Raw genomic sequence first — 24498 nt, forward strand, 5'->3', positions numbered from 1 at the left:
GCACTCCTAAAAACTTGAGATGCATTTTGTGTCCAGACTGTACTTAAAAGAGTGAGTTTAGAAACAATAAATTCAAAATATTCCATCTGTATGTCTTGATTGACTAAAAATGATGCAGTCATCATTTGCACTCAATTCACCACCTATGAGTGATTTTTGAGCTTGCAATATGGATTTTTTTTGTTTTTTTAAATGAAGGCATTCTATCCCTTATGTAAAGTTCAAGAGACTTGTATACGTCTATTTGGGCAACTAAGCAAGATGCATGAAGCACAGCTCTTGCTGAGGTGCTGTGTGTCGTGTTTGCTTTGATTTCTTTTATCATTGTTCAGTGTCAGAATTTGAAAGAACACACTTAAATTGTATATATGTATGTATGATCTTAATTTGCTTTTAATTTATGTCCATGCTACTGGTAAAACAACAGGCATTCATGCTTTCATAATACATTCACCCACTTTTTATGCCCTCAAATAGAACTGTGTTGCTTTTACACTTAATGACCTACATTCTCCACTTAAACCCACTAATAATATTTATTGCTGATGGGAGTATTGTGCTCATGACTCAGCAGAGAAACACTTTTTTAAATGTGATCGTGGGAATGACAGACGAACCCAAAAGAGAGAGTAATGGAGCAGAGGAAAGAAGAGGAGGGGAGACAAGCTGCAGCTGGTACAGGAAGTGAGGATGGTGCCAGTGGGGGGGCATGAGAGCAACCAGCAGTGCAATCTCACAGGAGACACCACAAACACACATACACACACACACACACACACACACACACACACACACACACACACACACATACACATACACGGCATGGTGAAGCCTGGTTGTCCAGACATGTTGTTGTGTGTTATCTGGAGGCCAAAAGATGTCGGACCATCCCTCTCTCTGTGTTTACACTCAGTCTAAACAGCAGACCAGCCACTGAGGCTAATGGGGTTCTAATCTACAGCTGGATGACACACACATGGCGTCTTCTGAGAATCGCAAACAGGCCAGTAACCTCTCCATGCCACATGTGCTTTTACAACATGCTGTCTCTTTTTTACATTTTACTGTAGTCTGTTAGTTTTTACACTGTTTACATTTATTTGGCAGATACTTATTTTAAAAGCAACTTACTTTTTTTGCTTAGGTTATGAACAAATGTACAGACATGATTCATCACAGACAAAACCAGCAATTTGTCAATAAATGGAAAACTTATCCTCAACTACTGGGATTACTATCAATTAACCATTTAAAAGTATTTATACAGCCCCTTTAAATCAAATACAATGAACATGGCTATTCAAATGATTGGTGAAAAGGAAAGATGTTTACATTCGATTTAGAGACTTGTGCATCCTACACAACCGAAATAGTTTAAGAAAAGGTTACTCATCTTTGAAGCTTGATTTGAGTAGAACAAAAAATAAAATATTGGCCAGAAAGTTTGTTTTTCTCACATTTATGTGACAATACCCACATACAGACACTTGCTGAGAGAGTCAGAATTTGCACAAATCAACACCCTCACTTTCTTCTCACCTTAAAGTATCTACGCACATTTCCACAAAAACACACACGCACACACACAGGCAGAAACCCACACACTAAGTGAAAGTGATGAAGCTCTTGGAAATATATTGCCCATGTCAAACTGAACAAAATACTAATGGACTGCTTTTAAGTGTGTAACTCCACACTGAGAGGGGTAATGGACACTCTGCTTTTAACAGCTCAGTGACTTTCTCTACTCTGTGACACAAGGAAACACACATGCCAGAGCACACACACAAGCACACAATCGCGTCACTAGACAAGCGTCAAAGCTCCAAGCGATAGATCCGGCACTGTTACCTTCGCACCTTGTGTCATACAAAGAATACACCTCACTGCCAACACTTTCACATAAAGTCACTCTTTAGTTTCACAACAGTCACACATTTCCTCGGCCGAGCATACACACACACACACACACACACACACACACACACACACACACACACACACACACGCACACAGTCTGTAGCAGAAGTCTGTAACACACACTTTGCAGATCACCTTTTGAACTGTGGTTATTTGCTTGCCAGCTCATTAGTTTAAAAGTTTTCTCCCTCCAGGCTTTCAGAAAAAAAGGCATTCCCCCGATAGATAAAGATCTCATTATTACCTCTGATGTTTGGGGCTGCCTGTATATATTTATATTTTTACATATTTGTGTGTGTATGTGTGAGTCACAGAGCCAGGCTGGCCGTCAGCCCCTCTCCCCCAAGGCCAAGCAACTTTGTCCAGGCTTGTCTGGCCGCTGCACTCCTCTGTGCTGGATCTTCAAATTTATGATGTGAAGTCCCTGCTTGGTTCCTTGTGTGTTCTTTTCTTTGTTTGGTTCCAGCATCTGATATTGGCACGTTCATGAACTTTTTAGACAAGTTATTATTATCACATAGTGAATGGTGTGACACACTGGAAAGCACAAATTCAACATCATCTTAAAGGTGTGCAGGACTGAAAAATGTACTGTTTTCTAACATGTTTGCATATTTCAAAAATCTATCTCATTTTCTTAGCATCTTTTTGGCTCGAGAAGTATTTTTTTGGTGGAGAGGTCATGTATGTATTGTGTGAACTGAGAGAAACAGGATGGGTGGATTTGTCAGCACAGGTGCCCTCATGTTAGTCAACTCTGTGGCAGGAAATTGCACTGGCATAGATGCACAAACTCACACGTTGCCCACAGTATACACCCTATCAAGCAATACTTCCTCTTCATACTTTGCATCTCTTTATCGTGCTCAGTAACTTTTTTTTTTTTTTTGAAATGACACAACAAAATTACCCAGCACTATCAGAATCCTCCTTGTCACTCGTAACACAGTTTGCTTGTTTGATTGATTTCAGTCTCTTGAGTCATTTCCTTTTAAAAGCCAAGGGGTTCATTATAAAACTTTGTGTTACAATGACATAGGAACATTGACTTAATGAGCAAAAAGACTTGGTGAAATCTGTGAAGCTAACATTTTGTTAGCTAACAGACACTGTTAGCTATTATTATCCTAAACAGGCCGCTGGTCGAGCAAGACCAAGTAAGATGCTTTCTGGATGCAGTCTTGCGCCAAAAGCAGGGGGCATGTTTGCCAGAAACATCACAGTGAATCAGTGCTGCTGCTTCATGTCTAAAATGCATGAATATAGACAACTTTGGTTACAGTAAAGTAATTTTGTCTAATAATTGTTTATCCAACCTTGGTTGCATGCAAGACACAATGAAGAAAATGAAGGTGGTATACTTTAGCTGAAGGGTAATGTTTTAAAAAATCAGCTACCGCTAACTATTTAGTCTCTGTTTGAACTATATGAGATTAAACTGGCTGTTTGTGAAACAATGCAATCACAGAGGTTGTCCTATAATGCCAACACAGTTCTCATGTCTTTGGTTGCTAGTCAAGACTGTTAGCAATGACCCTTGCACATAAGAAGAACTCTTTGAGAGGATATTTGTACAGTTCAGATATGTGTTGGCATTACAAGACGACCAGAATGTGGGCTGTCTCAAGTCATTGACTCTTTGTTTCAAGATATGCAGTGACTACTAATATAGTCTTTCCTGTAAAGCTACAAGGTGATTATACTTCTGTTCTTTTTATTTTATTTATTTATTTATGTATTTAAAAAGGGGCAGTGCATATTGAGGTTAACATGCCAGATTTTGGCTTGTTACAATGCTAAGGTTTTGTTATTTTCTAAATTATAAAAGTTACATAGTGTCACTTCTAAATTCTGCAAGTACCAGTAAACATATTCAGGTTTTTTTTTTCTGTTCTGATAAATGACATGCTAACTTATGTATTGCAGCTACCTTAAAACCTGTAAAAACACAATTCTGTGCTTCTGTTATAATGGACCTCATGAGACTTTCACATTCTTCAGAAATCAAAGGACAGGTTTTATGTATTTTTGTCTTCACAGCACCTCATGGCCACCCCAGCGGGTGAACTAGTTTGGGTATCTGGGCAAAGGAATAACTCCAACATGTTACCTTACTGTATGCATACTTACGCATTCTTCGCCGTTCAGCTCAGCTGCATTATATCTCAGAATTATTCAACTTGTCAAAAGCTGAACCAGCCATAACACCAGAGGATCGCGAGGGAGTAATGTTGGGAAATGAATTCACAGAAAGGAGCAGAGGGAGAAAGTACCATATGTGGGTGAGAAACATGTTCTCATACAGGCTGTTTTTCTTTTGTTTCAGCTGCGAGCCCCACCTTAAATGAGGACAGGGAGCAAGGGAGTGAACTGGACAGAGAAGGAGGGGAGAGGTAGAAGGGGATTCATTGAAGAATTGGGCATAATGTGCTCTGGGCAGTCCCCAACCCAGCTGTTTTCCATTCAGTGGGAGTCTAATGTAGCGGGGCTGGGAGAGAAAGGCATGAGAAGAGGAGGAAGAGGGAGACTGTAAAACATGGCGTGAGACACAACATGCAAAGGTCATGATGAAGGTCATTCAAGTTGACAGATGTGTCTGTCTCCCTGTTTCTTCTCTTCTTTTATTTCTCAGTTTTTGCATTTCTACACTTCCAAAATGTTTTGCACCAATTAAGTAGATAAAAGAGAAGGATTTAAAGCCAACATTTGGTTCCTCTTGCTGGCCTGTAGCAAACTCTCATCCAATATTGGTTAGAGTTATACACAAAGTATGCCATCTATCAAAATAAAGTAATTAAAAGTATAGCCAGAGGACCATGTGACACATTTACTGGAAACACCTAATAGGTCAAGTGAATTGCTGTAACAGCCTGAAAATATTGTGCATTTAATGAATCTGAGAATTATTCAGCAGAAAGCTGTTAATGCCCATTAAATTCAGTAATAGCTTTCACACCATAAACAACATGGAAAAAGTTGTGATTGTCCTCAAATATTGATATAGCCATGCTTAAAGTTTCCTCTACTTTGTCTGTTTTCAATAATTTGTTTTTAAGCTAAATTCTCGGTTATTGAAAAATGAAGCCAATGCAGAAGTGCAAAAAACGGCAGTTCCTCAAGTGTCCACTTGAGGCAGGCTCCAAGACACCTGAAAGTCACAGACAAGACAATTGGAAATGCCTGTTTTTACAACATAATTGTACATGTTCAGGTACAAAACACAACTTTGGTCTGACTCATCCTTTTTGATTTTATATAGAATACTGGTTATGCGAGTTAAGCATGTGTCTGACCGGATTGACAGGTAATTGTGATTTAACAGTTTGTGCACATGTATTAGCAGTATCTTCATACGTCAATAAATCAATAAATTAAGGTGTTCATGAAGAGTCATGAGTTATACACGGATGTTCATGATCCCTTTACTTTAAGGGACTGGACTAAAAAAACGGATCAATCTGCTGAGTTTCTGTTGACGGAGTCAAGATTACTTTAGTATTACCTCTTCATGACTTCATGTATGAAATTCATCAGAATTCGTGGACCCTGACCGAGAGTGTTACCCATTAATCAAAAGTGGGATTTTAAGACAAAAGAGAAAAAAAGATACTCTTATTTTATACAATAAATGTGTTCAATTCTGTTATATTTGCTTATTATCTAAGAACGTCTGTGTAGGTTCTCAGTCATTCAGGTCATGCTAAATATCTAAAGACAACAATCAGCTGAAATCCTGTATATTGTTTTGGTTGAGTTGAACATAACATAGATTTTAAGAACACAAACAACAGCTTGAAATTACACTTCTGAGGAAAATACACAGATATCAAAGCTGCAGGAAATTAAGATGCCTCATCCTGTCTAATCTTGATTCTCTGATAGTTGCTTGGTTTTATTTAACACTTACTGAAACGTTTCTTTCTATGCTTCGAAGGAAGAGTTAAAAAATAGTCACAAAGCACCCCACTCGACAGTCACTGATCCACAAACAAAGATAGATTAAAAAAAACTCATTTAATGATCTTCTGACAGCAGTGTGTGTGTGTGTGTGTGTGTGTGTGTGTGTGTGTTAGAGTTTAAATGACTCCTCAGTCAACACCTTTGACCTTCTTATGCCCAATGGACTCAACATACTGTACATCTAAAGCACAATATTACGTAAACAGCCAGTTCACTAGAAATCAACCACTAAAATCCACTACTTATATGAATAAACTCCTTTTTCTGGTAAACAGGGTCTGAGGCAAACATTGCTCACATCCTAACAAGTTCTGTGATACATTGTGAAACCAAAATGCTAACTGACACATTACTATGACAACATCCTCATCTCTAAGCAGCGGTGTTTAGTCTCTGAAGTGGGGGATACTTAGTCCTGGCACCCACCATGTGTCCCTCTTTGGCATTACCATCCTGACCAGGGCATCCACTGCCCGACACCGGACACCTCAGACCTTTGACATTTAACTTAAGCTGCATCTGAATGGCAGAGAGGCAGAGTGTAGGCGTGGCCTGTCCATGAGAGCAGTGGGTATTATTTTGTATAGCAACCCTTAAGTTATAACTTATCTTATCTTATCTTGACCATCATTGCTATTGAACATGATCAGATAATATCTGGAACTACATGACCAAATGGCAGTGGTTTTAAACAACTCTCACCTTCGTTTAATTGCAAAAGAGAATATTAATATTACTGTTTACATCCCTCACAGTTGGGATGTGGATGTCGCTTTCAACACAGAGAAAGGCGACATATAATGTGCAGTGAAGAAAAGCTCTGTAACTTCGTTCATTTGATTCAGTCGCCTATACAACTATTCAGTAATGTTGCCAAATAGGCGACAACATCCACTGCTAAATCTTCCAAAAAAGCAATCATTCCTTGAGGCACGATTTGAACTTTAATTCAATTCAAATTCAATTATAAAAAAAAAAAAGCTTTATTCGTCCCGTGGGGGCAATTCAAATGACTTTATAACAGAGGTATACAGAGGTTGTTTATTTGTGTGTGCTGACTGTTTATCTGTTTGTCATGAAGAGAAGCTACAGTAAAATCAATGGGCACAGTTTGTTTGTTTTTTTAGCTGGATAAAGTGGGTCAAATTGTGGCATGGATCCAGATCTTACTTTTCAAACGAGCTATCAAAAAAATACATCCAAACAAAATGAAATGTGTTTCTGCTTGTAGGTTTGCATATCTTAATAGACTTGAAAGAGATTAGATTCGATTAGATTCAATTAAATGAGATTGTTTACCTAAGAAACATTGTGACCCAAAAATAAATAAATAAATAAAAATAAATTACCTTTAAATGCATTAGCCTGTAGCTCGTCCTGGGTCACATTTTCTTTCACACCAATGCCTAGAGCAACAAACCCACCACCAGGGGCTTGCAATTTTTTATCACCTGTTATAACCAAATAAAGACGTTTAGATCAACACAATGTCCATAGCCTGTTAAATCATTGTGTTTTACTTGCTCTGTAGGGCTTCATTAGGTGACATTGCTATCATCCTGAACCTCAGCATGTAAGTGAGTCCAAAATGCTAAGCAACAACAAAAGAATCTTGGCAAGTTAATTCTTGCCCTTGGAAACATGTCCTAGCTCTGCAAGCTCTGGAAAAAGCTAGTTAGTGGACTCTCAGTTGTCAAATACAGTTTGAAGGCCACAGCTATGAAAATGAAGCCCACGTTGTAATCAACTGGAATTTTCCTTTAACTCAGAGAAAATCCTGCCTGCATGTACGTCCAGGTTTGGGGAACAGAATGAACCAGGACATGTGATGAATATCCCGCTGTTCTTTTTGTTTTCACCTACTGTTCAAACAGCACACAGGAGGAAGGTGTCTTTCATTACACCTGGTGAACTTGATCTCTCAGGAAACACCTCAGCTACATGAACGCTGATTTACAGCAGCTGAGAGGAGAAATGATCATTTGTTTAATGTCAGGACGAGATTTGTGGCACGACGCTTGATTCATATCAAACATCTGGAAGGCACTTTGATTTCTTATGTGCGGTTGATAATAAGGTGCTTTTTACACAGTGAAAAAGGGTGTGTGTTAGTGTGTTTGTGTGTGTGTCTGTCTGCCTGGCTGGTTTCGCTCCTGCTGACAGAGTAATGGATCTGTTCATTGTTGCATGTGGACTGTGTGTGATGTATGAGATTCATTTGAAATTCTCCGTCTTAAATGAGGCACTCACACGTCTCCATGTGGGAGAGTTAGGACTTAAAAGCGAATTTATCATAGGAAAATGAACAAAAGTAGCTCATTTTTGTGGTCATCTATGCTGTGAAATGCTCTCCATCGTGGTCTTATGTCTCGTATTTTTCTCTTTTGGTCTCATGCGAAACTCATATCATGCACAATAAATGTATTAAAAGCACAACGTGTTTCTTTGCTGGCATAATACTGAAAGTTATGGTATGTAAGAGTGGGAAAACAGAAAAGCCTGGTGTTATTCCACTTAAAATAGTTTTAATTTAGTCGTATATTCAAAGACTTTGGTAACTATGAATTCATATTTATGGATCTTCATTTCTGATTACCGGTATTTGTATTTGAAAAGACCATGCAAAAAATTCCTGATAAATAAATAATTCGACATGTTTCTATTATGCAATTCATTTTATTGCCAAGTTGATTTTGAGTATAGTAACAAACAAAACAAACATGACGTATTCACATTGGCTTTTTTAAAAAAAAAAGCTTGATCAACATGTTTGTATCGAGACACCGTCATTAAATGAAATTATTATAAAAACCCACAATTGAAATTTACACAAAAATTTACTATAAAACATTTTGACATGCAATAAATACATTCATTTCATTAAAGCAAAAGTAAGATCAATATTGACAATGAAATGCAGAAAATGCAAAAAAATACTGTGTGGTTTTGTGTATTGCTTTAAACTGTTTGGATGGCAGAAACTCTGTTAGAAACAAAAAAAAACACAAATTTATGATTCATAAACACCTGCTGAAGTAAATCCCGTCTTTTGCTAAAAAAAAATGTAATTTCAGGGCACCTGTAGTCTAGTGGTTAGCACCCACACTCAGGTTCCAATCTGACCTGTGGCTCCTTTCCTGCATGACATTCCCCACTCTTTCTCTCTCCCTCCGATTTTCAAAACTATCCACTATCCTATCATTCAAATAAAAACATAAAAAGCCCAAGAACAAATATTTGAGAAATCTTATTGCAGTTGTAAATTTGTGTGCATCTATTCTTTAAAAAATAAGTTGAATATATCTGGAGCTGTCTTCGTGGCACTTTGAGTTCCTGCTAAACGTTCTCCCCATAAACCACAAGCACCTCCAAACATCACAGTAATCTTTATCTGGTCGTAATCCATCGCTTCATCACATAACCTTTCTCCCAGGAAAAATGTGTGTGTGTGTGTGTGTGTGAGAGAGAGGACCCTGAATCTCAGCTTTTAGTGTGTGTTGGAAGAAAAAGCTGTCAGTGGAATCCCCTTTCTTTTTTTATATAATGGCTTTTTCTACAAGAAGTGACACTCCAAACGGAGCAGGGCAGCCTAATTTAATCTGACCTAATCTGGAGCAGCAATCTGCCGGGCAGCTGTGCGTGTGTGGGTCTGCATGAGTGTGTTTGTGTGAGAAATACAATCAAATCTCTCCCTGACCACCTTTAGCTCGGCTAAATCCCTGCTTTTTTCCCCCCTTGCTCCTTTGAAAGGAAACCGATCTGGAGCAGAAGTTTTTAAACTTTAAACTAAAAGATTCTTAGTCCACTCTGTCAGTCAGTCGGCCATGTTTATGTTCAATGTAAAGACAGAAACAAATTTTAGTCAAACAGAAGGAGGACGACAAAAGCAGCCACAGCCCGCTTTTCCTTGTTCAACTACAGAGAGTCGTCTGTGGGTCATGTGCTGATTAGCTGATAATTGCTCAGTCTGGAAAGAAGGATGACATCTCTGAGGGCACGCTGACATGATGTTAATGTTAAAAATGCTTCCTGAAGAAACTAACAATGAAAAGGCAGAAGACAAAAACAAACTATTTCCTCGCAAGTAAAATTACTGAAAGAGGACAAGGAAACTAATGAAGAAAAAAGAGGTGAGCAGAAACACAAAGCAAACATCTTTTCCTTGTTATTTACAATCAAACACAAGCCAATTTTCACTCTGCTTCTTTTCCTCGGCTCTATTTCTTCTTCTCTCTATCTCAGTGCAAGACTTGGCCATTGCAGCCAAGGCCCCGGCTCAATTGTGCAATTTTATACGTGTTTACTTTACTGGCATCTTTCTGCGAATATTTTTGTCTGAACATTTCCCCTCACATTATTCTGCATTTCCTCTACAGCGATAGGCTGTCTTTAATCTCCCTTTGTAAGCCGATGCCTTGCCGCAGGATCAGAGTACAATAACCATGTCAGGTTTTTTTTATTTGGCCCATCATATGGTGTATTTTAGCACATGCCACAACGTTCATTTTGGAAATTGATCAGGGCTTAAAGAAAAGAAAGTAGCTCTTTGCATAAACATTTAGATAACTGTCTTCTTCAGCATGAAAAACAGCTGGAAGTAAGTGGATCATGGGCGAGGAGAAGGAGGGGGAAACGTGCGGAGTGGGTCAGTGGTTTGAGAGAAGTGTAAGAAGAGAGAGGGGACAAAAAGAGGTGAGAAGGGAGGATGTGAGTGGAGGTAATAAGGGCGCAGAGTGAGCGTGGCCAAGCTCTGCTCTGGAGGGAGGAAGAGGAGGAGAAGCAAAGTGCCAGAGGAAAGGCAATTGTGGGACTTCTATGGGATCATGAGAGTAATAAAAATCACAATACAATGATTTTTCCAGAAAAGTGCAGTGCGGGGGAAATAAATCTAAAGCAGCTGCTTGTAATAAAGACTAGAAAGTGTCAAATCTCTGACTTGTACTTTGCCCTGCTGCACTGTGGGAAAGGCGTTCAGACATGGAGACAGACAGGTGCACTGTGTAGACAAGACAGGACATCTCCACACACAAACACAGACACACACACAGGTTTTCCAAAGTTATTGCAGTGTCATTGATTTCGTTTAAGGCACTTTTGTATTGTTTGACAAGAGAGTCAGTTCTTGGTGCAACACCAAGAAAAGCTTGGTTATTTATATTATTTGGCCCCAGTTTACATTGAAACATTTGTCCTGGTAAAGTAAATGTGCAAAAAAGTGTCATGTTGGCGTTGTGCTCTGATAAGGCAACAGTTTTCAGATTAAAGCAAAGTTGGTCAGAAGCTATGCTGGACAATGAAGCAATTGGAAATTTCAAGGCAAAAATGGCGGCTGATTTTTGTTCTGAGCACAGGGGATGTCTGCTAAGTGCTTCAGTCCTTTTGGCACACATGGTCGAATACAGTTAATGTCAAACAGACCTCCGATCAGTATGACACAGGTGACCTCAGCCTGCTGTCACTGGTAGAAAGCTTAAAGGCATACTTTGCATTTTTATCATAAAGCTAAACCCTTTTTTTTTGGTCTACATGAGGGCTGCTGGAATTCATCCAGCTCCTTTTTACATCTATATTGTTAGTGTTATAAAAGTTATGGGACCGGGATGGTTGCCATAATATTATTAGATAAGATTGAAGTGGCCTTAGAAATTAAATAAAAGAAAAACATCCACCCACATCTCAGAGCTGGTGGTTTGCCTTATACTGCGCTTATTTATATTAGCATTAATTTGTTTTCATTACAACAATTAATTTAACCCATAAATTGTTTTGAGTGCCTCGTTTTATTACTTTCAAAACGTCTTCATCTTAACCACTTTGGTGGTATTGAGAGGCTTTCTGTTTGGTGTCTCATATAAATTACATTACTGAGGGCAGATCGCATAAAGAGCTCATGGGATGAGCGGCTACGCCAATGATTGAAACAAGACTTCAGTAATTATTCTAATTGAAACAACCACAGAGAAGAAGAAATACAGGCAGTGTTTTGCACATATGATTTGAATTAGTTGCCAGTCCTTGCATATTAATTGACTGTGCCCTAATTCAAAATAACACACATATGGAGAAAATGTTGTAATGAATTCCTCTGTACGAAAGGAAGCCAAAAAGTTTTATCCGTGGCATCCTGAAAGTGTAACAAAATGTCTGAACGGCTTCCTCACTGAGCAGCCCTTGAAAGCCCACAATGTCGTATCACGGTGATACTGAGCAGAGGTTTCACTCCCAAAGAGCAAAGACGGGAAGGAAAAGAGATGATACAGTCTGCTTGTTTTCTGAATGGAGAGTTTTAGAAGTACGAAACACTCTTTCATACTGAGACAATGGCTCGCGCACACCCTGCTGCGTTCTCCCTGCTCCTCTCCCTCCTCATTCTCCGTCTCTCTATCTGCCTCTGAGCAGAAACACACGGCACATCCTGCCCGACACGACACACCAGCCAAAAGTTCACTTCCTGCTCCTCAGTTCGTCTCCTTCACGCCAAAATTATTCCCAGGACATGCATTAACAGCCCCTCATCCAATCTAATGGCATTGGGACATACAAACACACAAGGAAAAGCTTCCCCCTTTCTATAGATACCTGATCGTCCTCCTCTGTCTCGCATACACATTAACGCAATTAAGCAAATCTCAAACAGAGCACATCCTACAGAAATGTTCTGACATTATCTTTCTCTTCCCTCCTGCACAGATTTGGAGTGACAGTGTAAACACTTTGTGTTATTTTAATGGTGTAAGCAAAGGGAAAAGGAGAAGATTTTTCATTTAAACTTGTGAATGAGAGAGGCTGAAATTCCCACGACTGACATCCGCCTATACTTCTACACTTATTATACGTACATCGGTAATTTTTTTGCTGTAAAAAACAGTGAATTTCAGCTTTTTTTGGTCTGAGTGCTTAATAAAAATGGAAACATCATCCAAAACAAGCATGCTTCCTCTCTGTTTTTGTTTGTATCTGCAGACTCAGTCTGACTCCAACAGAGAGTTCATTGACCTCTGGAGAAAAGAGGTCAAATAATATGAGGCTGGTGTCATGCTAGCCCTGCGACAAAAAATGCTCATCTGTCTAGGGAAGAACTGATAATACATCACGCCTTAAAAAGACATTTCAAAACGTTACACTTGCAAACTAAACCTGACTGCATATATGTTTGAAACCAGAATGCCACTAATGCCATCCTTTTAGCTAAAGTGTGGTTCAAGAATTCACAAACAGCCAGTTAAGATGCTGCTAAAATGTTTTTGCCGCGTGTTATAACAATGGAGTTGGTCAAACCATCAGAAGCCTCTTCGAGGACACACAATAGAAATGTATACAGCATAGTAAAAAGTAAAAAAAAAAAAAAGTTAATATCACATATTATTTCTCCCTCATGAAAGTAACAAGGATTGTATAAACACATGAATAACCACAGGTTTAACACAGGAAGAGTGCCCTGTAAATAATGAAATTAAAAAGTGTGTGATGAATTGTTTATAAAGGTTAAGTAAAGCTTAGCGCCCCCATGCTGGGTTCAGTCCTGAGGTAAGCACCAGTTTCACGTGCGCTGCTTTCATTTCAAATCAAACTAAAGAAGTGACAGAAAAAACATGTTTGATATGATCAAATGCTACAGACAAGAAGCCCTTAATTTACTATACTTGGGAAAAAAAAGAAAAAAAAAACAATCCCAAAAGTCAGGCACATGTAATTCTCTGTAATTTTTCTAAGCCTCTAAGATTCACTACGTCTATCACAGTGTATTTATGGCTTTAGTCTTCACATTCACCCACTGAGGTTGGCGTTGGCACTATAGTGGTCAGACATTTCTGATCTGAATCAACAATGAAAGTGGAAAAAAAAGACAATGAGCAAGAAAAGAGCAAGAATGTTCTTTGAAAAAAAAAAGAAAAGAAAAAAATGTGCCGTCTACCCGCAACCTTTAAGTGCTCTTTTGTTTTCAAACGCAGAAATATTCTTTGATACCAGCAGGGAAGGAGAGGGGAGATGGAGGGAGAAACTTGCTGGGCTTGCACGAGGTGTTAATAAGTGGATCAGAGGGGTAAGATGGCAGGCATGAAATGGGACATGATGCTGGCGAGCAGTGCGAATTGTCCTGGAGAAAGTAAGATTTCACAGGGATTACTAAGGCGCAGCAGCTGGGGTGTGCTGCTGTTCGCACGCCGGCTTCCAGGGAAGACCCACAAACCCCTTCTCATGTTCCTATCATGGGCAGATTAGCAAACTGCTATGTGTATGTATGTGCAGAAAAAAAAGGGAGGGGGGGGTATGTGTGTTCCTGTAACACTCAAATGGCCTGTCAACAGTAGCAGGGAGATGGGACAGCGGAGCAGAATTTGACTACTGCCGCTGCACGATTAATCATCAGGCTAATGTGAATTTAGTTATTCCTCCTGACAGTTAACGACATATTTTTATGTCATCAATTCTGACCTGTCCCCTGCCTCTCTGCTTGGCTTCTTCCACTATTGTTAATACTGAAACAATTCAGAGACAACACCCATTTTTTCGATGAAGCTACACTCATCATAAGCAGGGATCAGTGTGTCATCAGTTGGGTATGTGCAATCATGTCCCAGTTCTGACATCACAGGGCTGTGCTTTCTAATTTTTTCAATAACAACTGAAAGCCGGAGGATGTTAGTCAGAATATTAAAGGAAGCTTTAAATCAAGTTAAAGCTGAGTTTAAGGCTCTTAGCTAACATTACAGTCAGAAAAGATATGTTAGGGAAGTGGGTCACACTAATATATTAAGGAAATTAGACTTAACCAAAATGCTGAAGAACTTGCTTATTCTGTATTGTAATTGTTTTCCATTGGGAAGCAGGGACATGATTGGTGAAGTTGGAGATTGAGATACAAAAATTGTCCAGTACCCCACAAACACAAAAAAAAAAAACAACAACATAAAAATACATCCTTGCATTACTTTAAAGTCCAGAAGAGTTGGCTTTTTCATTTGGTAAAAGTTCCGCTCAGGTCTGGACCGAGAACCCTGAATCTTGTCCTTATGTGCTTTTTTTTCTTCTTCTTTTTTGGTACACAGGTTTAGGGTCAGGTTGCAATGCTTCCTTGCAACAGTTTCTCTTTGGAGTTCACCATAATACAAAAATAAATAAGACAATTTCATTTTGGTTTTCAATTGGGCAATTTGGCTCAATGGCTGTGATTTTTTAAAAATGTTTGTATGCATACAATGTGTGCATAAATACTGTATGTCTTTGAGTGAGTGTCCTTTGGTCAAAGAAAGGCACAGAGCTTCTTTAACAAGAAGAACTTTAAGATACATTAGATGCATTTAAGGCACTTACAGTTTACTCGTTGGTGTGCATTAGCAGACCAATTCCTTTTGGCCTGAGTCTGAGGTGCAGAGGAGATACTGTGTTGAGGTGAATGGCTTTTGAATACTGCAAAAACGTGTGTGCACACAGACCTATTTGGTGATTTCCATTTTTAACCAGTCACATGGTCTTAGCTTGGGGAGTAGCGGTCAATGGTGCGAGCTTCAGAGAGGGCCTGTGGAGGAGGGAGGGGCTGGCCAAGGATGTCCATCTTGTCGTGGGAAAGGCCCAGGTGCTCTGAGGCCAGTTTGGACAGTGGGTAGAGGCTCTCCATGGCCTTTTCGGCCACCAGTTGCTGCTGAGCTTGGATGAGAAGCTCGTTAGCTTTCTCCTGCTTCAGCCCCAGATGCTCTGCTGCATATTTACTCAGAGGATAGATGCCCTCTGTAAAGTCCAGCTTCAGTTTCCCATCTGTCAAACCCCCTGCAGTGCCTCCACTGCTGTGCATCTTCATGTGGCTGATGAGGTTGCGCTGCTGAGCGAACTTTCCGCCGCACACCTGACATTCATAGGGCTTCTCCCCGGAGTGTATACGCATGTGCTCCGTGAGGCGATACTGCCGGGTGAAGCGCATTCCGCAGGAGTCGCAGGCGAAGGGTTTAAGGCCAAGGTGGCTCCGCATGTGGCGTGTCATGGTGCCACGTTGCGTGAACTTCTTGCCGCAGATGCTGCAGGGGTAAGGCCGGGTCAGCCAGTGGGTCTTCTCGTGCTGGCGCAGAGTGGCGGGGTCTTTGTAGGACTTTTCACAGGAGGAGCAGCGGTAAGGTCGGATCATTTCCACGATGCCGCCTGAACCCAAACCCTGGCTTGATTTGGTTTCCAGATGGGACAGACTGTTCAAGTTGTTGCTGCTGTTCAGGCTCCCGTAACCATTTGTATTGCTGTTTTTGGTGCTGGTGTTATTGGTGTTCCCCATATCCCCTCCAGAATTGCCGTACAGCTCCTCCTCTGTGTGCGTCTCAGCATGTGCGTTGAGCTGCTCGGAGCTCGGGAAACCTTTGTCACAGGGGACGCAGACGTACAAATTGTCTCCGAAGCTCTCTGGCTCGTAAGGCATGTGGAACCTCCCCATAGCTCCAGGGGGGGAAGGACGACCTTCACTGCTGCCTGTCTCCTCCGTGCCTGACCCACTCTTGTCGTCTGCTCCTTCACTGTCCTCCCCAGTTTTGTTGTGGTTATGGTGCTGGTCTCCATTTTCGCCCCCTTCCTCCTCGTCCTCATCCTCATCTTCATCTTCAGCTGTGTATGGCTCAGGTTTCACCCAGCGATAGATGTTGCCCATGTCTCTGCCTGCCTCTCCACCGTCTGTGGGGTTGTCAGGGCTGGGGGGGCACAGGTAGCGATCTGTGCCGTGGGAACCTGAGCGGTGCAGGTGGGGGAGGTGAGGGGCAAGAGGCTGGTTGAGATGGGGGAAAGGTGGAGGAGTTAGGGAGCTTGTCTGATCTGTGGACTCCATTTTTTCTGAGGTGAAGGCCCTCCCGTTGGTCCCCTGCATGGGGCTGTTGTGCTCACTCTGGGTCCCATCTCGCTCCTCTTCATTGTGGGTGTTTGCCAGATGGGAGGGTGTGTGCTGGGATTGGGAGTTTGGGCTTTTCTTGGAGAGATCAAGGCCAAAATTGGGGGAGCAGTTCCTCCCTGGGTGGGCTGAACGGCCAAGCTGGGCGGCCAGAGCTGGCTGCAGAGAGGGGAACACCTGGGAGCCCTGGTTGGAGGTGGGGGCATACAGCTCCCCAGCATGGATAGCTAGTCGATGGGGAACCAGCTCCTCTAGTGGTGGTGCCCGTGCTGCATGGCTGTGGCAGGACTGAATGACAGGTGTAGAAACTCTATACCTGCCCCCACCTCCTAAACCCAAACTGGCAGGCCCCATCTTTGGGTAGGGCAGAAATGCAGGACTTGGGCGTGTAGGGTACTTGCCAGTTCTTTTCAGCTTCTTTTTACACAAGGCCACCAGGTCAAGCAGCTGCAGGTAACTAGCTGCTGCCAACACGGCCCCTAGATTTGGTTCAGTGGGAGAGGTGGGATCTCCCTCAGTAAGGCGGCCTGTGTAGATATAGTCCAAAATGACCCTGAAGACCCCAGGACTCACCATCTCGTGGTCGAGGTTGATGAGATTGTCGTGGACCACCAAAGATTTCAAGTAGAGGCTACTGGCAGCCAAAATGTTCTTGTGAGCTCTGAAGAGGGCGTTCTGCACCACAATGATGACATCACAAAGGAAGCCCTTGGTTCGCTGGCTGTTGAGCTGCAGCAGGAGATCCCTAGCATGACTTGGAACATCCATGGCATCCAGCATCGTCTTCAGTCCGCCACCTGGAACAACAGACATCTGTAAAATGTCATGCCGCAATCAGGACTTCAATGCATACGGCCACAATCTGTACCTTTCTGGACCAAATGATAATCACTGCATTTCTTTTAAGTAGTGTTTCAAAAGTTCTGCTTTACACATCACAGCACGTTTAAAGTATATTTAGAAGAATTGCTGGCAAAAAGAAAATCAGGTTAAAAAAAATAGTAGAGTAAATGTCACTAAAATAAATAATTTTCCTGAGGATACATTTGTGAGGATTTAATGAGATCAATAAATTATCAATTTTGTTTGTTTTTTGAACCAAAGATTTAAATTGCAATATAATGGAAACCTATTATCATTTTTTTTTATCACATTTTGTTGCAGTAACCACTCACTTACATGTAATTCAAGCTTAAAATAGTTACAGAATCGTGTTTAATTCATAGTTTCCACTTGATTGAACATGTTCAGGTTGCTGAGCTTGTGCATGGAAAGTGCACATGAAGGCGCCTTAGTAGAAGTCAACTTTAGCTGAAGGTGAGCGGTCGCAATGGTTTTCTCATTATCAGAAATCTACACGTTCACTTCCTCTGCAGTGTGCAAAAAGAGAGAGAGAAAAAAAATTCAGAGAAATTGAAGAAAGTGCTGATATATAGTTGTAGCTGCTGGCTCCCTGATCAAGTATTCCAGAGGTGGTGTGCAGACTTTTAAACAAAGCAAGAGATGAATGTTTCACTAGTCTGATGAACAGCAGGTATAAACCTGCGGGTGGAAGGACACATCCAAAAAAAGATAGCTCTCCCCTCGGTCAGCCAAGTCATATAAGGAACAGAGCGCGCAATGGATGTAAATCAGCACACACGCTTACACATTCACGCACGCTCAAACGTCAACACTAATTGTTCCATCAAGTTTAAAATAAACTACTTCAGCTGCATGCATGAAACACCATGTATTGTTCGCGCAGTGGCATCTGAGGATAGTTTACTTACAAGATTAAACGTCTCAAAGTGTCCCTGAGGGCTATGTCGCACTGATGGGAAACAAGCAACAAAATATCATGTCATCTGTGTGATCATGGCCTTCCTGACATCAGCTCATTCACTTCTTGTTTATTTCATTCAGAGCAAAAAGGGAAGTGTGAATCTATATTTAACAAAAAAAAAAAAAAACTTGGACAAATGTTTTCTTTACAAAGGAGTTCTCAACAGTTTAAAAAAAATTGCTTCTATTTTGGTCTTTTACAAAAGAAACAGGTTATTCTTAAGGCTAAAGGTCCCTTTCAAGTGCAGTTTTAGCAGTTTATTTTCATGGATGCATGTTCAGCATGACACTTAAATGCCACAACAGAAGAGAAAGTCATCACTTATGAAATGGAAAATTGAAAGTCGTCGAAAATAATACATCGTCATCAAGTGATCATGCGGAGAACAGTCGTGCATACATAAGAAATCCTTTTAATATTCCTAAATGTCCTTTAAATGTGAGATCTATTCGAAGGCATTCAGTTTCTAATTCTATATTAAAGGTGCTGTCTTCATTTCTAAACCTACTACTTGTGTGGTGTCGTGTATTTTATTCATTACTTATCATTAGATAATACGTAGAACCAATTAAATATCGTAGAAATTGAAAGGAGGGAATAGCAAGTTATGGTCGGTTAAACTCCATCAGGTCTATAGTTGTCTCAACTGTTTCCACTTCTGGTTTCTGTCTGTCTTTGATTGCTCAACGCTCATAATTTATGTATTTTCAATGTCGGTCACATCAAACGTGTTTGGAAATGAGGAGTTATATGAGGAATAAGCAAAGAACTTTCCACAACTTGTTGAGATTATGCAGAGGTCTAGCCTATGAGTGGGTGTTCAGCTTACTGTTATTGGTGGTGCAGAGCAGGGTGACAAGTTGTGTACTCACTCTCACTCATACTTAGACACAAGCGCGCGTACGCACGCACACACACACACACACACACACACACATACAATGTGCACGTTCACGTCTGTCAGCGGTCTACATTGTGCAACACAGGTCATCTGCCTTACAAAGCATGACAGACAATGAGATCGTTATGCCCTGACTCAGGTGGAAGTTAAGACTTCAATCCACATTTTATGGATTTTTGCAAATTGTTTGAATTATTTTCAGATACAAAAAAAACCCAGCAAGCTGAAAATAACAGTGGTGACAACAACAGTCAAAGTGCTGTGGGTTTCCCCTAAACACATCTAGGGTTTCTTCTGACTCACTGTCCATCAGAGTATTAAGAGAAGCTGCAGTACGACTTGCCTCCTAAAATATCTGTGTTCACTGTTTAATGCAGCATAGTGACAAAAAGTGAAAGGCCACAGTATAACACATGTTCTATAAAAGTCTTAATCTCTACGGTGCGTTTAAGCTCACTGCATCCTGTTAGGAAGCTATCTACGATGGCAAAGATTTATTCAGAAAACACAGTCTGCTACATATCAAGTTACTCTAAACAAACTCAAAGCTTGTGCTACACGTTGTTTGCTCTGTTTGCTATGGTAAACAAGCTGATTAAATCATTTTGTTGGAGCTGAACATGCTCGCATATGAAGGGTGCACAAGTCCCTCTGGTTGCATGGATGTTTTCATCTGACAGCTTTTTTTTTAATGACCCTCCAACATGCTGGGGACATTTAGATGTTACAGATGTATTAAATAGCAGCTGCTAGCTCAGTTTATTTGCATTAGATTATGATTCAAAAACTTGTTTTTGTCACGTTTGTTGTTTGGGGGTGGCGCAGGAGACTAAACTTCCTACCTCTGCATGCAGCCTCAATCATATAAACACTGCAAACATCTGCTTAAAAGGCTGTAATGATGATTTTGTTTCTTTTATTTCTATTTGCTTCCCATGCTTTAGAGCTACTTCTGTTTTTTTTAGAGACAGTTTGAACAAAACTTTCAGAGAAAAGTCTGTGACAATTTTCAAGAAGATTTTCTAATATCCTTTTATATCTGAATCATTTATTTTTGCGTCTTTTTTTACAAACGGATTAAGCTTTACATGCAAAATGCTCCGAACTGTGAGTGTCACAATCAAGTGAGAAAAGGTGCAGCCTGCAGTGCAAATCTTGCGAAGCACCTAGGAGAGGTGAAAAGTTGAGTTTTAGTCAGCACACATCATGGGGACACGGTTTCCTGTTATAGATCGCTGCTATTGCGCATCTAAAAATCATCACACACTTCTTACACAGCAAACTATTTTGGATTTAGTTTTAAGAAGTGGGTTAAGAATAATTAAATGGTTGTGATATTGTAAAAGTCATCACTTCTGAGCATTAAATGTTGACAGGGTAATTAAATATCGTGCAGGAATTTTAACTATTTCAGAGTTGTTCATGAATAATTTCTTCTTCTTCGCTTTGAAGATCGATAAGCCCGTTTATTTGATGGGTTTTTTTTAAAATCTGCACAGCCTTGGCTAAGTGTTATTTGCGTGTATCGTGATAACACAAATGGCTCGTTTAAAAGTTAACATCTAACAGCTTGACGTCGGGTTTTGCATGCAAAGCATTAACTCGTCTGCTGACTTCAAGCTTCTCCGACGTCCTCTCAGTCTGTTTCTCTAATCTAGTTTTACTCTGCAGCTTGTCACATACTGTACAGTAAACCGAATCACGAGAGAACGCATCTCTGTGAGATGCAGCGGCTCATCCTTCACCAGCTTCACTTCATCTCCGCAGAAAGACATAAGGACAGAAAAAAGCCCTAAATCACACCAGAAACACAACGTCTTCCTCTTAATGTTGCCTGCATGAAGGCGATGAGGCAGCTGTTTCTTTCCTCTTTTTTAACCTTTCAACAGCATCCAGAAACATCTGTTTCTTCACATTTAGAGGACACAAGACCCTGTTTCCTTTTTTTTGTACAGCAGACTAGATTAAGTAAAATGCATTGAAAATGATTCCTTCAAATATTATTTATTTTCTTTAAGTTCCCCTGGTGTCGTTGCTGACTTCATTAAACAGTGAAACAGGCCTGCTTTCTATAGTCCTGACGGAACATTTTGATTTGCTGCTTCCTTTTAAATTTTATTACAGGACCATTAAGAAGCAGAGTAAGTTCCCTTGTGACAGACGTTCACGTTCCCTTAAGTTACTTAACTATGATAGGGTAGCCTACAATAAAAAAATAAATCACAAATTATCATTAAAAAAAATAGGCACATGGAAGGTGAGATATTTATTTTTCAGACTTTGTGTAGCGAGAAATAGCTTGGTTCAACATAATTGAACCTGAAATATTGAGACGATTTTTTTAGCGTGTTATAGCCTATTCTAAAACATTAGATCGGTCTATACCTATTCTTACAAATTTTAAAGAACATTTTGCAATTAGCCTACACGATAATTAAAAGTGAGCTTCGTATAAAGTTAAACTGGAATACAAATATTCAAACTGCTGTATGATTGGCTATAAAATAAGTTTTTGTTATAATTAATCATTTAGGCCTATATTGAAAAATAAAAAGTTTTCCTCTAACAGCACGAAGCATCCCTACCATGTCCTCGCGCACCAGCGTCTCAACTCTTACCTGCATGCCCGATGTGTTCTGCCATCCGATCTAAGTCTCCCTTAATGATCATCTCAGCAGCCTCCAGGAGTCATATCTGACGTTTCAGCTTTGAACTGCCAGCCTCCAAAAACCCATGCCAGTTTTCCGCGCGCGTCTGCCAGCTCTTTTTTATGATTATTAATTGATATGAATTTCTTGTCGCTCCTTAGGTCCGTCCTCCCACCCACTTCCCTCCCTCTCCCTCTTTTCTGCGTATCTTTCAGCCCCTCCTCTCCCACTATTTCTCATCCACTCCTGTAAAAAAAAGAAAAAGAAAATACGTGCTCGGACCAGCATCAGTTTCCTCCTATTTTTTTTCTAGTAATTTCCTTAGCTATTTTTGAGTCGGAGCAATAACGCGCACCGGGATGATAATGGAGCCTCTGTGCGCCTTAAGTGTTTTAGCGCCCCGTGTGATGTCAGTCTATAATAAAACTAAAAGGTAACATCGAGGGCAGGAACTTCAAGTGACCCCGACATGAACTTCTCAACACATCGTCTTAAAGAGACAGGACACTATTGTATACACGTAAATGTGCTGGTTATTTATGATCAGTGAGCCTACTTAAAACTGTGGTATGAATTCTTTAATGATTAGAAACAACAAGAGTTGGTGACCTTTTTTATTCTACATTTAAAAACAAAGAAATTTTACTCCACCGAACACACCGTCATAGTTCATTTAAGTTCGTCCCCAAGGTTTACATTTTTATCAAATGTATTCATGGCTCGTGTTTTCTGTTTTTCCAAAGTGTGGATTGGGATATTAATGCGCTTAACTCTTTGCATTCTGTAGTTGTGCATCTTCTAATTATTTCAAATCAAGTACAGTTTAATAAAAGGTGTGTTACAACTCCGTTTGAATATCTAAAATTTAACAAACCTCCCTCTCTCTGTGTCTGGTTAGACACCTGTTGCACCATTACCTATACACTTGGATACAGATTGAAGTGATTGAAGCTACTAGGCTACTGACTGCATGGTTAGATAAGATGTTTTAAATTATATGTTGAATGTAATTATTGACATGCCAACATAATTACACGTGATTCCACATTTTCATATGCTATAGTCGTAAAACGGTTATGAGCCTACATCAAAAAGTTCTGGCCTCTTTTTTTGTTTTTTTTGTTTTTGCATTCTTTGAAGAAATAATCTCAATAATTTAACAGGCAGCCTATTTCCCAACAGCAGCACCTTGAAGTTGTTCTTTACAGCTTTGAAATATTAAAGCTAAGCCTATAGTCTGTATTTATTAAGGTTCTTATACATCAAATCCAAAATGTATTCAGTTAATTTTGTACTTAAATATTTTGTTGAAATTGTCTTCTTAAGACTGACGACTGAAATATTCAAATGTCTGCTATAAAGAGACTGTTCGCCAGATGAGCCTGAGGCCGGACATGCCCAAAGGATCCAGATGCTGAAACCTCGTCTGTTCCGAAGGCTACATCAGGAACATCCGCTCACAACGAGATGACAAACTTTGAAACTGGTATAAACATTAGTGTCATAAGCAAATATGACAGAGACAAACATCAGTTCGCAGCTTGTGGGTCCTCCGCACCACTCTGTCGTATCCAAGTCTTACCTCGGACTCATGTCTGGTGCTCTGGCCGTCTGTCTGCTCCCCTTTTCTGCATTCCCTCATTCAGAACTCCGCACTTTCCTCCAGGTCCAGCTCTCTCCCCAAGCGTCTCTTCCGCGTACTGTTTCCTGTCAGTTCTCTCCCGGTTTTCTTTGTATTTCCCTTTCTTCCATATACTGATTTTTCTCACGTGTTAACTAGACCATCTGACACTTCTTACTGTGTCGGGGTCCGGTCGGACCAAAACCTGCTGGCGAAGACTTTACGCGCACAGCGACACCCAATGGCGCACTCGGTCCCACAGGACTTATTTCGATGGACAAGCTGATCTGTGTGATGAGGGAGTGAGGGGTGAAAAAGAATCAAAGACACACCATAAAAATAAGTAATAAAATACCAATATGGTCTATGTTAACAGTCCAATTCATCATGTGTGATTAAAGGAGTTTAAGGTAATAAAGGCTTCTGACATCTTTAAAGGTTTGTAAACCTTTATCATATTTAGTTTTTCTTTTTTCTTTTTTTTTTGTACTAATAATGGGCAGATTAGGAAAAAGTATACACGTGTGCTAATGTAAAAGTGCTCGTGCTTTGAGTCATAAAACGTTTTTTTTCTTTGCCTTTGTATGTTGATTCTTTTTCTTTTTTACAAACTTAAAAAAACTCATTAACTTAAAAAAAAAACTTGCTGACATATATTCAATCTCCTTTATTTCAATGGCTTGTGTCAGAAATATTTGTCTGTTATTGTTCCCTCAAGTCTTTCCACAGCCACCCTGAGGTGTTTGAAAGACCACAGATTGA

The 24498-nt window shown here is 40.2% G+C and overlaps 1 protein-coding gene across 2 annotated transcripts; it reads right to left on the bottom strand.

Moving 5' to 3' along the window:
• Positions 1–8536: 8536 nt before the first annotated feature.
• Positions 8537–23923, bottom strand: hic1 (hypermethylated in cancer 1). Of its 2 annotated transcripts, none has more exons than XM_079353880.1 (2): positions 23698–23923; positions 8537–17538 (listed from the first exon to the last, which is right to left on the bottom strand). In XM_079353880.1, the coding sequence occupies exon 2, from the start codon at positions 17519–17521 to the stop codon at positions 15356–15358; it is 2166 nt and encodes a 721-aa protein (XP_079210006.1). In that variant the 5' UTR covers positions 17522–17538; positions 23698–23923; the 3' UTR covers positions 8537–15355. The 2 variants fall into 2 exon arrangements, with proteins under 2 accessions (XP_079210006.1, XP_079210005.1); XM_079353879.1 differs by lacking the exon at positions 23698–23923 and adding an exon at positions 22086–22303.
• Between the last annotated feature and the right edge of the window lie 575 nt (positions 23924–24498).

The sequence above is a fragment of the Symphodus melops genome (assembly GCF_947650265.1).
Source record: "Symphodus melops genome assembly, chromosome: 10".
Lineage (NCBI taxonomy): Eukaryota > Metazoa > Chordata > Actinopteri > Labriformes > Labridae > Symphodus > Symphodus melops.

Excerpts from the sequence above, each read along its gene's own strand:
- hic1 (XM_079353879.1), bottom strand. The coding sequence starts at position 22,137 with ATGATCATTAAGGGAGACTTAGATCGGATGGCAGAACACATCGGGCAT. Across the intron at positions 17,539-22,085 it reads AGAACACATCGGGCATGCAG|GTGGCGGACTGAAGACGATG; the intron begins GTAAGAGTTGAG and ends CTGTTGTTCCAG.